This window comes from Netta rufina (assembly GCF_964035555.1).
Source record: "Netta rufina genome assembly, chromosome: 11".
In the NCBI taxonomy this organism is placed as follows: Eukaryota; Metazoa; Chordata; class Aves; order Anseriformes; family Anatidae; genus Netta; species Netta rufina.
Genome location: NC_140134.1, coordinates 10,704,171 through 10,718,368, shown reverse-complemented (window position 1 = coordinate 10,718,368; position 14,198 = coordinate 10,704,171). Strand labels below are relative to the sequence as shown.

The following is a 14,198-nucleotide window of genomic DNA, read 5'->3' as shown; positions in this document are numbered from 1 at the left end:
CAGTTTGAGATATGTTTGGCTTTTTTCCTTTTTTTTTTTTTTTTTTTTTTTTTTTTACAGTGCGGGTCCCATGATCCAGAGACAGGCAGGGCTTTTTTTCTTCACATCCTCCCCTGACCCACTGCTCTCTGATGTGAACAGCGGGGTTCCTGCCTTCCGCTGCGGCCCTGCTGCTGCACGCGCTGCAGCAGGAAGGGCTGTCCTGCGAGACGGGAAAAAATCAGATTGTTTCCTCTACACCAGGGCACTTGGTAATGAAATGAGAAAGGGAGGAGTGTCCTTTATCATAATCGCTTTTATGACTTCCTTTGAAAAATGGGCTCGTTGTTGGAAAGTGTGTTTGTCAGTTTGTTTATATAACCACAGTTTATTCAGTGTCCGTTTTACATTAGATTATAGGACTAAATGAACACTTAAAAATTCATAATCACTTGGTATTAGATAGGAATTTGCTTGTATGTCCTTTTGGTGATCTTTTTGCAAATAGTATGTGTTGAGTGAAGAGTAAATAACAGTTCTCATTCCCAGTGGTAATGTAAATTAATCTAAAGCAATTACAGGAAAAAAATATGTCTGTGTTAGGCAGAAGATGTCAGAATAGAGAAATGACTAGGTATTTCCATTTTGTTTTATGAAAATAATGGGTACTTTTAAAGAAAGTTTTCTGTAGTAGTTAAAATGGTACAGAAGTTTAAAGCATTGTCTTTAATGAGACCAGTATGGAAGTGGTAGAAGTGTCCAGCATAGAGAGTTGCTCGCAAACTGGATCCTTCCTTGGCCAGGCAGAGAGATGAAAGGAAGACACGCAGATGCTTGTGCTACGTGAAGGTGCTGTGAAAAAAATCATTACTGGAAAAATACTGCATCCAAGATGCTGTTATTTTCCCATCCTTTATGTTGCCAAATGCCTTATATATGCAATGGTGAGTGATAGTAATAGATTTTCGGTTAATCATAGCAAAGAATGTATAAACCACCACAACAGAAAACATACAAACTCTGTTTCATTTTTTGAGCCTGTTGTCCCTTATACACCGCTTCGCATAGTTGTACATGCATGAGGCACTCTTTATAGGGTCAGTTGCGCTTTTCCTTTCCGGATGGCTTGTGCAATTTTAGTTTTAGAAGTAATTTCAAGGTTAGTGGGCTTTAGGTCCAGCTGGCCACTGTTGGGCTTTCTTGTAGGTGTTGCCTGAAATGTTCTAATGGGTTTTCTTTTTTTGACAAATGTCCTTATATAGCAAATTCACACAAAAGGTTCTGCTGTTCAGATTACCTCATGAAGCACAATTTTGTATACAACTGTTGGTGTAAGTTTGAATTTTCTGTGAATGATTGAATTCTGCCAACTTTCTATGGTCACATAGAGCAGACACAGGTCTGTGTCTCACACCAGTTAAATGGAGGTGCTGGTGATGCCCTTATGGAGCCCAGGAGATCCTGAACATGTGTTATCATATCCAGCAGAAATTATTTTAATACACACTCCATTCCATGTCTGCTTCTTCCCTGTTTCAGTTTTCATGAAAGAGCATTTCAGAGGAATAGCAGTCTAATCTATTTCTTTTAATTAGTTTTTCCAAGGGAAGGAAGTAATTCAGTTATTATAACTGATCTATTGAGACAAAGTACCAACTTCAGCCGTTTGTCCTATATGAACTTATTTGTGCCAGTTAATATGTTTTTCTTTGGCTACAGTATGATGCAGGGGACTGTTCGGAATAACTAGATGATGTCCCTTCTGTCGCAGATTTATGAATTAGGCATATGAAGAGGGACAGCAATTTGATAAATGGGTAAAAACCCAGGGAAAAAAGATGACAGCAAAATTGTAAAGGATAGATTCACCGCCTGGACTTTTCTCATGTTATTACTTCATACTTGCTACATTGCAATGAGTCCCTGTTACATTTTTTGAATACTTTGATGAAAAGTGTTTTTAAAAAAGTCTCTTTTTTTTTTATGTGAATACAACTCTTTGAAGTATCACAACCTCTTAATGCTGATCAAAGCTAAATCCTTCTGCTGCTAGGCAATAGAAATGATACCATGTACTAAAGCTGAAATTTTGGAAAACATCACACTCGGTTAAAGTAGTAAAAACATATGAAATTCTTGATTACCTTTCTGGAATCAGTTAACTAATAATTTTTGTGAAAAATGTTGTTATTTAGTAAACAGCTTAATCTGAGTGCACCAAATCAAAATTTGAATGTGTTGGTGCTTCTCAGGTATTTTTTTCGAACAGAATTTCCAAGGCATTCAGAGATCTGAGTGTCTTAGGTCATGTTGTTCTAGCAGATTTTTTGGCAAAATAGTAATTTGCTATTTTTAGTTGCAGTAGTAAGTCTCTGTTGCCTCAGCCAAAGATTTATTTATACTCAAAAGTTATAAAATCCGCTCTGAAGTCCTTATAAAGAGGCCTTTCTTTTCTTCTGCACTGCTGTTACATGAACCACTCTCTGGTGCCCCAAACAGCACAGTTGTCCCCGCAGCACTTTCTGTTGGCCGGCTCTGTCATGTTCTCCGCTCGCCTCACTGTCCGTGCCCTGGGGATGCAGCCACAGGGACATTTCCATTTGCTCCAGGAGAGCCCTTAGGATCTCAGCCCTCACATCCCTGTTGCTCGCCCCTCAAGTTGTGCCTCGGCATAGGCTTGGACCTGGCACAATCTCGCTGTCTTTGGGAAGAGACCGGACTGGGAGCGCTCTGCAGTTGCTGTTGTGCACAAGAGCTAATGCAGAGGGCCAGCAGCTGAGCCTGTGGGTGCTGCTCCCCCTCCAGCTGCCTTCTGACATAGACACACCTCAACTACACTTCAGAAATACCTGGTGCTGCGACTTTGCCAGCACTTGAATATGGCCACCAGTCTAAGTATGGCCACACAGTAGGTTTTAAAGTGTTTCTGCATCTTGGCTTCACAAATGTCACTAGTACCTTCATGAGGTAGGCTGTGGGAGTGACGTGTCGTTAGCACCAGGTAGCTGGGGCACGAGATGTTGGACTCGTCCCAGGTCATGCAGCGGCAAAGCTGAAAGCAGATAACATTCCTATTGCACTTCGTGTAGTTTGTCTGGTGTAATTGGGATGTTATTGCCCACAGCAGGAGGAAGCTGTGAATATGCCACCGGAGGAAAAGAGGAGGAAAAGGGAAATCTAAACCGGAGGGGCTGGACAACATGGAAAATATTTCTGCTGATTAGCTAACAGATAAAGCATTTCAATTACTGGTTTTCAGGCGTGGTATGTTTGACAGAGTTGTTTTTAAAAGATCCCATCAATATCCTGAAACAGTTAGGACCGAATAGCATCACAGCCGTGTTTGAATTGTTTGTTATCTGGCTGCAGTGAATTACGCTCATCGCAGCGTGGGCCATTTCTCCTACACGATGAAAAGCCACTACCACAGCGTGCGTCAGGCTGGCAGACACCACAGACACCTCTGAGGCTTTACCAGCATCATGTTGGAAAAATTAAAACCTTGTGATTTGGCCTGTGAGGGTGAGGATTCAGACTAAAGAAGTCACTAGTGGTTAGTTGTTCGTTTCTGTCTTTAATACTTGCTGGGTATTTGTGCACTCCACAAAACACTGCAATAAACTTGCAGTAGGTGATGTCCAGTCAGAAGAAGCCTTTGGAGAAGAATTCCTGCCACAGTAGCTCGACAGGAGGGGCTTGAGCAGTTAGCAGTCCAGGTGTGTGTCCGCAGCGTGCTCACTCTGCATTTGTCACACCAAAACTAGCTGGGAACCTCCTGGTTTGCCAGAAAATCTGCCAAGAGAGTGGTGAGGAGTCTTCTCTTAGGTGGACCCTGGGATTTGTGCTGCAGCTGAAGTCTTTGTGTGGCGCCCAGGGTGCCCCAGCCCAGGGCATCACATAAGTGCAGAGCTACGTAATGGCTTCCCTTCTAGCCCATGAGTACTGCGGGTAACAAATGGTTCTGGTGGCCAGTTAGGAAAGCCCTAATTCCTCCTAAGCCTAAAAATCCTAAAAAGTCTAATTTCTCTGCCTACCTCTTAACATTGGTGGATTTCTGGATGTACTGTGATGGTTGTTGTTTCAGTAGTTGAACGCTATTTGTGTTTGTTCAGGAATTTAGACATTGTTTTGTTGCCCAGGTTACTGCATAAGCATTAGAAAATACATTGCGCAAAGGAGAAAAGGGACCATTTGAAATATTTTGCTGTGTTTTTAACTTTTTTTTTTTTTTTTAGTTAGCTTTTAACTTGGCTAGATGCAGACAGATTCCCATTTTCCTTCTCTATTGATCCCGATTTGAAATTGTATTGGGACAGTTTTAATGCATCCTCTTAGCAACACTGAGTTATTTAACCTCGGTCTGCCCCCTTCATCCCCCAGCTCCACTGGAGCCAGTGTTTAGGGAGAGCGGTTCATTTTGTGTCAGCTCTTTTGCTGAATGATTTCTTTGAAATGCTGTTGAAGACAATGTGCTATATCTTGACTCTACAGCTTTTGTGTGATGCCAAATCGAGCAAAGATCTTGTCTTGGTCCCTTAGAAAAACACACGTCAGAAAAACTGCTTTATCAGCAGTGGTTGAAAAGATAAATCTATTTTATATATACGTCTGGCGTGCAACATTATTTTCCCATGTTTTTAGTATGTCACTTGCTGAATATGCATATTTTACTTTCTTTTAAAATGAGATTAATGTGAAACTGTGTCGGCATATCTCTGTAAAGACTATCCCAGAGCAGAGTAGCTTTTTGAAAAGTGGTGAAGTATATATTGGAAAGAAAAGACTCGTTTTGCATGTTACTTGTTACACCATGCTTAAAAGCTTGAAGTAATAAAGCTGCTCCCTTACTGGCATTAAAACTAATTTTAGTGTAATTACTCATTAACACAGCTCTGCACTGCTGAGCATTCTGCTCACACGGCTGTGTACAAATCGGTTTGTAATGGCACTCAAGGCATTTTGAGGAAGAATGGGGGAGAAAGGAGAAGAAATAACCTAGTCTTCTAAATACATTCCACGGCTATCAGCAGTACCAAATTGCTGCCAAGCTGGTATTTAATTGCAGCTTTCAATGGGTGAATTTTCTTGCCTATTCATTGCTTACCTTACTCGTACGATTTACAAGCCCTTTGTGCTTTTATTTGGTTCATGGTTTATTTTTCTGATGCTACTAGTCCTTTGTTGTGTTTGACCGATATACCTATAACGCTGTCAGAAGGAATATTTCTAGTTTTGAGTTTTACACAAGGAGAAAACTGAGTTTCTGTTAATCTGGGAAATCTTGGCAGCTCTCCCAGGCTCTTCATCTTGATGCCTGCAGGTTCTTCATGCACTGTGTGCAGATCACTTAAATAAAAGATGGATCTTTTTCATTACATAGGGAGACAAATACGTGAGTACGTGGGAGGTGTTTTAGATTAACCAGATGAATTTAAGAAAAAAAAAATCAGGAACATTTTTTTGTAGAGAAATTTCAGCCTTTTACTTCAGTTTAATTATTCTTAAAATATTTGTATTATGTTTGAACCAAAGGCAGGGATATTCAGAGGTAGGTAAGGTGCATTCCTTGCATCAAGAGCATGTAAAATGAAGTAGATCACCTGACAATATTACCAAGACAAACAGAGGAAACCAAAGTATTAATAGAAGGTAATGGAAGGTATGTGTCTTCACACATTTCAAGTGTGTACAGGTATCCCAGCTCTAAAAGAGCTGCTGGACTGAAGAGTGGAAGTCTGATAACAGCTCTTCAGCGTTTTGTATGGTCATACAGTAGAGGTTAATTTCCTGCAGTCTTTCTAGAGTTAAAGCAAGCTGAAATGGTGGATATAAGAAACTTCTTCACTGAAGTGTTGGATATTTTTGAAATGTCTTAATTTTCTTTTTAAGAAATGGAGGCATTTCATATGTTAAATAGTTTTAATAAATGTGTGAAGCAGTCAATCAAAGTGTTCACCAGACTGGTTGAGAGGATGCTACTTCAGAAGGCATTTGGCTGATGCAGCTGTACTGCACGAGTTTGTTTTTATAACAGCCTCCCTCAAACTGTTGCATGGTTTTAAATAATATTACTAATGTAATTAGTTAATAAAGGGATAGGAAATTAAAGGTTTCTGAAAGAGGAAGATAGGCAGTTGAACTGTAAAATGAACAGAAATTGAAAACTTGAAATGAAATGGATGCCAGTGAAGCAGGCACTTAGGGAAAGATGCAGAAAACTATGGGCACCATGGAGGTGTTTTGCAGGGCACTGCACCTTGATCCTCAGTGGCAAAAGCTGTGAGGAAGGAATAAAGAAAGGTGCAGTGGTCAAGCCTCCAGTCCATTAACATGGACTCAAATGTAAACACCCCACTGCCCAGCCATCCAGGATGGATTTGGCTTTCCTAATTCCACCTCTGAAAACCTGGATAGTGTCTCTGTATTTTTCTGGTTAGCTGTTTTGATCTCCATTTCTGCTTCCTTCACACTCTCTGAGCTTCAGCTTGGCCAGGAGCTCCATGCTGAGCCATGCTGGCTTCTCACCATGCCTGCTTGTACCTTGCACTTACAAACAGACTGTTCTCGTGCTGTCCGTTCCTGAAGATCAACCAGCTGTCCTGGCTGCCCATGGGATTGCACTTGTCCCAGGAACATGCACAGCTTTCTTCTCCTGTAGTCCATTTTCTTGGTTATGCCAGGTGCCTTCCTGAGTGTCGCTGGGACCTTAAATCTCACCATCTGAGTCACCAGTGACCACCAGACCTTTGACTGTTGGACTCAGTGGTCTCTGTAGGTCACTTCCAAGTGCAACTGTTCTGTTCTGCTCTAAATCTTCCATCTTTTTAATAGCGAATCTGGGAGAGCATCTCTTCTGCTGGGCCGTCCAGCAATGGGGTCAAAAAATTGTCCACATCTCCCTTCATACAGCTCTGCTCTGGGAAATGGAGGTGATGTAGGCTGAAGGAAGGTTGTTGTGGTAACTGTAAGCACTGGTAACTTCAGCTAGAACCTTTTGGGCCCATGAGATATGGCTTTTGCCCCTTGGTATATCATACTGTACCATGTACAAGGGGTGAAGCTGTGTAATTAAATATCCTGCACCGCATAGTCGGTGATAACATGGTTATTCTTGGGAGATAAAACCTGGTGTGCTCCTGTAAGAAATGTAATTATGGGGACCTAAAAATAGTTTAGATTTTGCAATGAATGTGATGTGAATGGCATTGCCCATTGATGGGAGGAGGGTGTTGGAGAATGCTTAATTGTGATCTGTGGCCATTGCAGTGTGGAAAGGATAATTAAGAAGATATTCTTGAGTAGTTGTCTGTCTGTGAGCTGTATTTCCAGTAGCCAAACATGTATTTTGCTGGCTCTGGGAGTCTTGCAGAGTCCTCTAAAATATAGCTACTGAAGTGAGAAGTTTTGATTTGAGTACCAAAGCAAGAAGAAACACATAATTGAAATGTAATTAGCTTGATGATGGTGTTTATGGCAGTATCTGGGGGAGTGAAACTTCCCAGATGAGAGGATGGGCAGCCTCTGAGAGAGGAGACAAAGCAGGAATGTGAGTTTCAGGAAGGTCCTTGTGGCATTGCATAGAGACGTGCTTCATAAGAAACACCAAATTTTTTCATAGTTGTGCCCACATGCTTTTACCACGTTGCGCATGTCTGATAAAAGTAGATGTTTTCTCCTTCCACCATCATCAGCGGTGGCTTGAAAAATGAAAAAATGAGTTCTGTAAATTGAAGACCTACATGTGAGGTGATGCTTTTGTTGGCAGTGGTTTTCTTTAGAGTTTAAAATAAGGTTGTGATTGATGGTAGGCTTCTTCAGGAGCTGAGATGTTCTCGGTGCATCTGCCTGGTAGTACTCCCTGGGTTTGGCTGCTTAGGAAACATTTGCTGGTTTAGTCCTTTTTTCACATGCAGGTGTCTCCTTTGTCTCTCATGACATGAGCCCCTGCATCCTGGTAGTTTTTATGTGGAGATGCTGCAGCTCTCACCAAAGCTGTACTCATCCAGAGCTCCTTTCCTGGGGAAACCTGAGCCATTTTACTTAGTTTCTGTGATTACCAAGTTAATAAACATGTTTGGCAGCATAGACTCCAGTGTGGAAAATGCAGTCAGATGGCTTAAGCTTGGTAAATAATTAAGAATCCAGAAAAATTCAGGGTATCCTGAACTTACGGGTTTTGTAACCAATTGTGCTTCCTGTAATACCCTGTGGTAATTGGGGTCCAGCTGCTCACAATATTACTGTTAGATTTACTGGATGGATTGCTTTAATAGGATTTGGAGAACAGCTATTTGTACGTTACAACTTCTGCTCTTAACTTGTCAACCTTTTAATGCAATAATCCTGGAGATTTAGCCTAGCTTTAAAGCAGTAACACAGGGAGACGTGCATGACCGACTGCAGAAAGTTCGCAAAGCCTCCGTGTAACACAAAACGAGTTGCTTGTGCCTGCTAGTATCTTTGTAAAGTGGTGTAGTATATTGTGAGAGGGAGGAAGAACACTGATGGAAAGAAAACGGGGATCTTAGGGAAAGTTAGGGGCAAATCTCTACTTGCCCTGCCGTACCAAGGCTGTCACCACGTTGGCAGTAGTAGGACCCAGCCAGTTCAGAAAGCAGGTCGTATGTGAGCTCACCCCAGCCTTCAATTGCTTGCAGTCCTTCAACAAATTTGGGATATTCCATCTGTCATTTATTTATGATTAAGAATGGTATGAATTAATTGTGCATGTTAATGAAATAAAATAGAAAATTGGGTTTGGATGTATTTTTGAATAAACACTACAGGCAGGTTTTTTATTTGTAAATGCTTGGTATTACATTTGGTTTACAAAGACATGAAAATACTGTTTGCTGCTGGTATGCCCTCTTATGAGGGCATATTTTATCCTCAGTTTTCACCTTTCCCTTTCCCTTGCCACTTCCATTACAGTGGAGATTTGGTCTGCTTGTTCTACAGTGACGTGTCCTTTAATATTTCCCATTAGTTTCCAGTAGTTACCTTTGCCTGCATGTCAGCCTTCAGTTTAATGGCCTTTTTTGTGTGTGTTCATTTTGTTTTGTTTCCCATCGTGGTTTTGTTTATTTCTTTTGTTGTTTTTTTTTTCTGTTTTCTTTTTTAAAACCGTGGTGATGTTTGCCCTTCATATTCCCCAATGTTTGCACATGACAAGATGTTGCCATCCCAACATTACCTCCCACTTCACTGACCAGTGCCACTAATGACCATCTAGCACCAGCTACAACGGGACCACTGCCTTCAGCCCCTCGGGATGTTGTGGCCACCCTCGTCTCCACTCGCTTCATCAGGCTGACGTGGCGGACACCTGTGTCAGACCCTCAGGGAGACAACCTCACCTACTCAATATTCTACACCAAGGAAGGTATAAACAGGTAAAGATCTCAGCGTGTAAAGCGGGTTGTGCTCTTTCATGACACTTCTTCACACTAGCATTGCTTAGAAGTGCTATCAAATTTAAGTCTTCAGAGCTCAAAATCTTACAAGCTGTAGTCTGAGGGGCTGTGTTCCCTTCCCTCCTGCACCCTGATTAGGGGATAGGCATTTTTGTCTGCATCATTGCCTCATAGACATGCTGCTAGGGGTAATGCTTGTGCCTATTTTTGATTGACTGCAAACAGTTGCTACCTGCTTGTAGCAGACTGCTAAACACAGAGGCTGTAACACCTCTTCGGGAACGCTGACGGCTGTAAATGCCACCCACTGCAGGCACGTAGACACTCTCCAGGTATTACATGTGCTGTTGAGAGGGGGCAGTCAGCTCAAGCTTTAAAACCCTGTAACTATAGCCTGATTCTAGAGAGGCACACGGTAGGTGTCAGTTAAATGTTGATTCCCATCGTGTCAGTTAAATGTTGATTCCTATCTAGGAATCCCTGCAAATAGAATTTTTGTGAATGTGAAGCATTCATGAATTTTTTACATGCTGTCCCGGTGGTTTAATTCAATCTACACATTTCTCTTACTGATGGGATCTGCTGCTCAGAATTAGTTTCCAATTGTTGTGATAAGATTGAAGAAGTTAAAGCTAACAGGCGTTTTGAGCTGTGCTTAATTAATTACAAATTAGATTGATTATCAGATTTATTACTCAAAAGAAAATTATCTACTTACTGTCTAGAGAGTGAGGTGCAAAGTTAGGAAAGTCATCTGGAAAAAATCTCAAATGCGCTAGTACTTGGAGAATTTCCACTTTTTTCTTAGTTCTGAAGATAGACAAGAGTCTAGGTTCATGGAAGACGACTAATTAGGGCAATTAGTAAAATTTTCTGTGCCTCACAAATGGGTTTTTTCTACTACTTCCTAATTTTGGTAATATTAATTCTTTTTGGAGATATTTTTAAATAAGACAGCAAAAATGGTGGTGTCCTGTGAGCTATCCTTGCTGTCTGCCTTTCCTCCTTCATATTGCTGCTTGTAACTGATCTCCCCCCTGGGTTTTTCAGAAAGTAATTTGCTGGAGGTGGTTCATTCCTCTCCTTATACTGGGTCTTGCTTTTGGAGAAAGCAAAATGCATTCCCTTCCACTACATGCAGGACTCCAGCAATCTAGAAAATGACCCTGTTGGGTCAGAATCATTGTGCAGAGCAAAAGGAGAGAGGCATCTCCTAATCTGTGAGGAGTAATTTAAGAAATTACAGGAGACCCTGCAGAAACTACCCTGCAAAAAGCAACCTTCCGGGGTTTGAGTGGTGTAGCCCACAGAAAGTTTGCACAGCACAATACTTGAGCTGGTGCTTACATGTAAGCAGGTGGTTTCATTGGCTGCAATGAAATCTTTGTTTGCTTACGTGTTCTTCTGGATCAGGGTTCAAGGCAGGCTCTGGAAGCCTTTCACTGGCAGGTGGTCACGAGTTTCTGGCCTTTGCTGCTCCTCCGTTTTAGGAAGTCTTTTGCTATGCTCATAAGTACGGTTGGTATCACGCATTTCACAGGTTAGTGTGAAAGTAGTGTGAAATCCTGACCTGAAACCTGCATTTAGAGAATGAGAACAATAGAATTAAAAAACAACAATGAACCACACTCAAGAAAAATGCATCCTACTTGGACAGCCTTTGTGTCAGTAGGTTCCACCTTCACACTGAAAGCAAGTACGGATACTGTTTGCTTCATCTCTGTCAAGTTAGATCCACCCTGATGGTGCTGACAGCTTGCCAGTGTCAATTCATTAGGGCATGAATTTTGGAGCTGTTAAGCTGAATTAAGCAAATAATTGAGTGTAATACATTGTTTATGATAGGACAACAGCTAAACTTGAACTGAGTGTTTCCTTCTACCTGGGAGGTCAGAAAAAACTCCTTGGAGAATTTGAGAGGATGTTTAAAATTATGGCTCAAATTAATTCAAATGTTGAATGTATTTGAAGTGATACTAAAACCCCTTCCACCCTGAACCCAGTTAATTTTTGAGGGACAAAACTGAGATGACAAACCCACTAGAGGTTCACCTTGAGAGGTACAGAAAATGGACTGGGGGTGTGCAGAGATCTTTGCCTCTCTGCTTCTGTCTGCTGCTGTATTTGCAGGCACCTGGGATGAAAGAATGAGAAAAACCCTCCATAATTAGGATGGTAGCATCCACTCCCAGTCCTGAGCTGAATTCTGTGCAGTCAATAAATTATCTGAACTTGGCACTCAAGAGTCTAAAAAATCCCAATTTCCAGCATTAGCTAGCTAGGGTTCTTTTGGTGTGTGCATGGGTGGAGGTGTTTGATTTATGACTGGATTTAAATGTTTTATATGGCTTTAAGGAAGAGGCACAAAACCAACAGAAAACAACTGTGTAGAGATTAAACTTTTAAAAGTGGGTAGGATTTTTTGCTTGAAATTTAAAGGCACGGTAAGTAGTATAGTAATTTTTAAAAAGGCAAGCAATTGTTCATCAAATGTTCTTCCTTTTTTGATGTTACATAGTATGTTTTGCCTAGTTGTTTGCTTTTTTGTGACTTTGCTTAGTTATTGACTAAAAAAATAGGTGTGAGTGTCCCACATGACGAAGCAGTCAGAAACCAGAAAATTTTGAAGTCAGATTTGGATGCACAACCCTCCTTTCTCTCTCAGCATTATAAAACACTGCTTAAATGCCTGCCTTGTGGTGCTTGAATTATACATGATCGTACATCTTTGCTGCGGCTTTAAGTGCATATGTACCATCTCCTAAAACTCTTAGATTTGTGCCTACGTGTACCTTTTTCATTGCGTGCATTACTGGATCCTTACAGTAAACTACGTGTTGCCTCTTCCTTGCTTGGGTTTGAGCAGCGATCAAACTCTGGGTCATTTGATTTATTTGCCTTTTAAATTGGGCTTTTAAGAGATTGTGAAAGTCCATCCGATGTGGAACAGCTCAGCGCGATATTCTGACATCTCTAATTCATCACTAAAGGTTTGCAGAGTCAACTTGATATGGCGAACAGTAGCAGCCCTACGTATCTCTGCAGCACACGAGGTGTGCGGTTCATGGGGTAGTGGCCCCGGGAGAGGCTTCGCCTTGGCCACGGCTGCCTTACATTCCTTTTAGTTTACAGTCTTCCAGTGCAGTGAGATACACACAGAAACACGATGAGGTGTTACTTTACTTGCACCTTGGACTGATTTAGAGGACCTCAGTATATTCATGGATGGAACGTAATCACCTGCCTTGCAGCCATTCTGCAGCACTGAATTCCTTTCCCCTTTTCAACTCAGAGTGTGCTTGCACGCCGAATTTGGGTGCTACAGAAGGTTGTTAGCAGCAGAAAATGAGGAACTACGGCAAAAAGGGCAGTCTTCTAAAATGGTCCTTGCTTCTGAAATGGTTAAAGCTCGGTTTGGTGGACTTTAGTGTCTGTCAAGGAGGAGTGTGTGAGAATACAGGACCTGGAGGCTGCTCTGTAACAGAAACTGCAAGGAGCTGCAGGAGAGGAGCATTTATTGAGGGGACTGTGTAGGAACGAAGAGGACATCGTGGCTTTGTTGCCATACCTCCAGAAGAACTCAAGTAATCTGGTCAGATACAAATTCCTGTCTTCCTCATAGATTATATGGTTACATTAGCATTCCAAATTCAAGACAGGGCCCCTGGAAAGCGTATGAGAATTCAGATGTATAGGACGGATGACAAAGGGAGGTTTATTTCTGTGAAACTTCAGGTGAGCGGCTAGGCAGGAGAACTTCACATTTTCAAGATATGGACAGAAAATTGTGAGAAGGCCAACACCTTGCTCCAATGCATAGATTCAAATAATATTGAACCTGTGGTGCAATGTAGTGTGCTACAAACACAAAATGGAGTTTAGTTGTGCATAATGGCACTGTCAAAATGTCCGTCTGAGCTCACTACCTGGCTTCACAGCTGATGTGGCTGGCATAGATGCTGGTCACTTTTTAATAATTCCCCAAAGGTTTTGTTTTTGGAAGTGTGACTTCAAACTTTACTTTTCCAGATGAACTCTCGCTTCTGATTTTGAGCTGCAGTCTTTTTCCCCCCCTCTATGTGACAGCTATTTTAAGCCTTAATACCAGTTTGCAAAGCTCTTTAATTGGGGATTAAACTGGAATGAGTTAGAATAGTCATAATGTTCTGTTGGGTAATATAGTTATTCATATAGACCATCTGTTTTGCTACCTATTATGCCAACCTAAACGCATCAGAGCTCATAAAAGGTGCTCAAGGCTCCCTAAGAAAGGGCATAAAGGAGAGATTCATGTAGCACTTAATTAGATTAATCTCAACATATTTTTAATATACTGTTGTGAGGGAAGGCACAATTCCTACTTATTACTGAAAATTGCATTGCTTTGGCTCATCTATTTATTTTTTGATAGATGTTGTGTTTCCATTGAAAATAATTTAATTTTTTTGGTGATTTTAAATAGTAACCTTGGATTGCTGACTTTTTTCTAGACAAAATCAGTGAGCGCATTTAAACTTGAGGCAGAAAGTGCAATATATTTTGCATGTCAATGGGAGATGAATGCTATTCCACAGCTGTGAATCAGTTGGCACTTATTCTGGGTTTTCAGATACCTTCATTATAGCTAAGATACATTTTAAAGGAAGCTATCCATTTGAAAATGCATTTTCAAGCAAACATTTTGCTTTAGCTATAACTGGAAAAGTTAGCGAGAGAAAATATTTATCTTTTTTCCTGCCCCCCTCTTTCATTCAGCAACAGGAATTATATTGCTTCAGTGTCTCTCTCGCTTCTCTGCCAGCTTCT

At 41.2% G+C, this 14,198-nt stretch overlaps 1 protein-coding gene across 3 annotated transcripts in view; it reads left to right on the top strand.

Moving 5' to 3' along the window:
- Positions 1 to 14,198, top strand: part of NEO1 (neogenin 1) — a 184,930-nt gene that overhangs the window by 126,814 nt on the left and 43,918 nt on the right. For 2 of the 3 annotated variants that reach the window (XM_084293685.1, XM_084293687.1), the window contains exon 8: positions 9,152 to 9,371. In XM_084293685.1, the coding sequence (XP_084149811.1) occupies positions 9,152 to 9,371 (220 nt within the window). The remainder of the gene's footprint in view (positions 1 to 9,151; positions 9,372 to 14,198) is intronic. The other variant, XM_084293686.1, reaches the window with a different exon arrangement.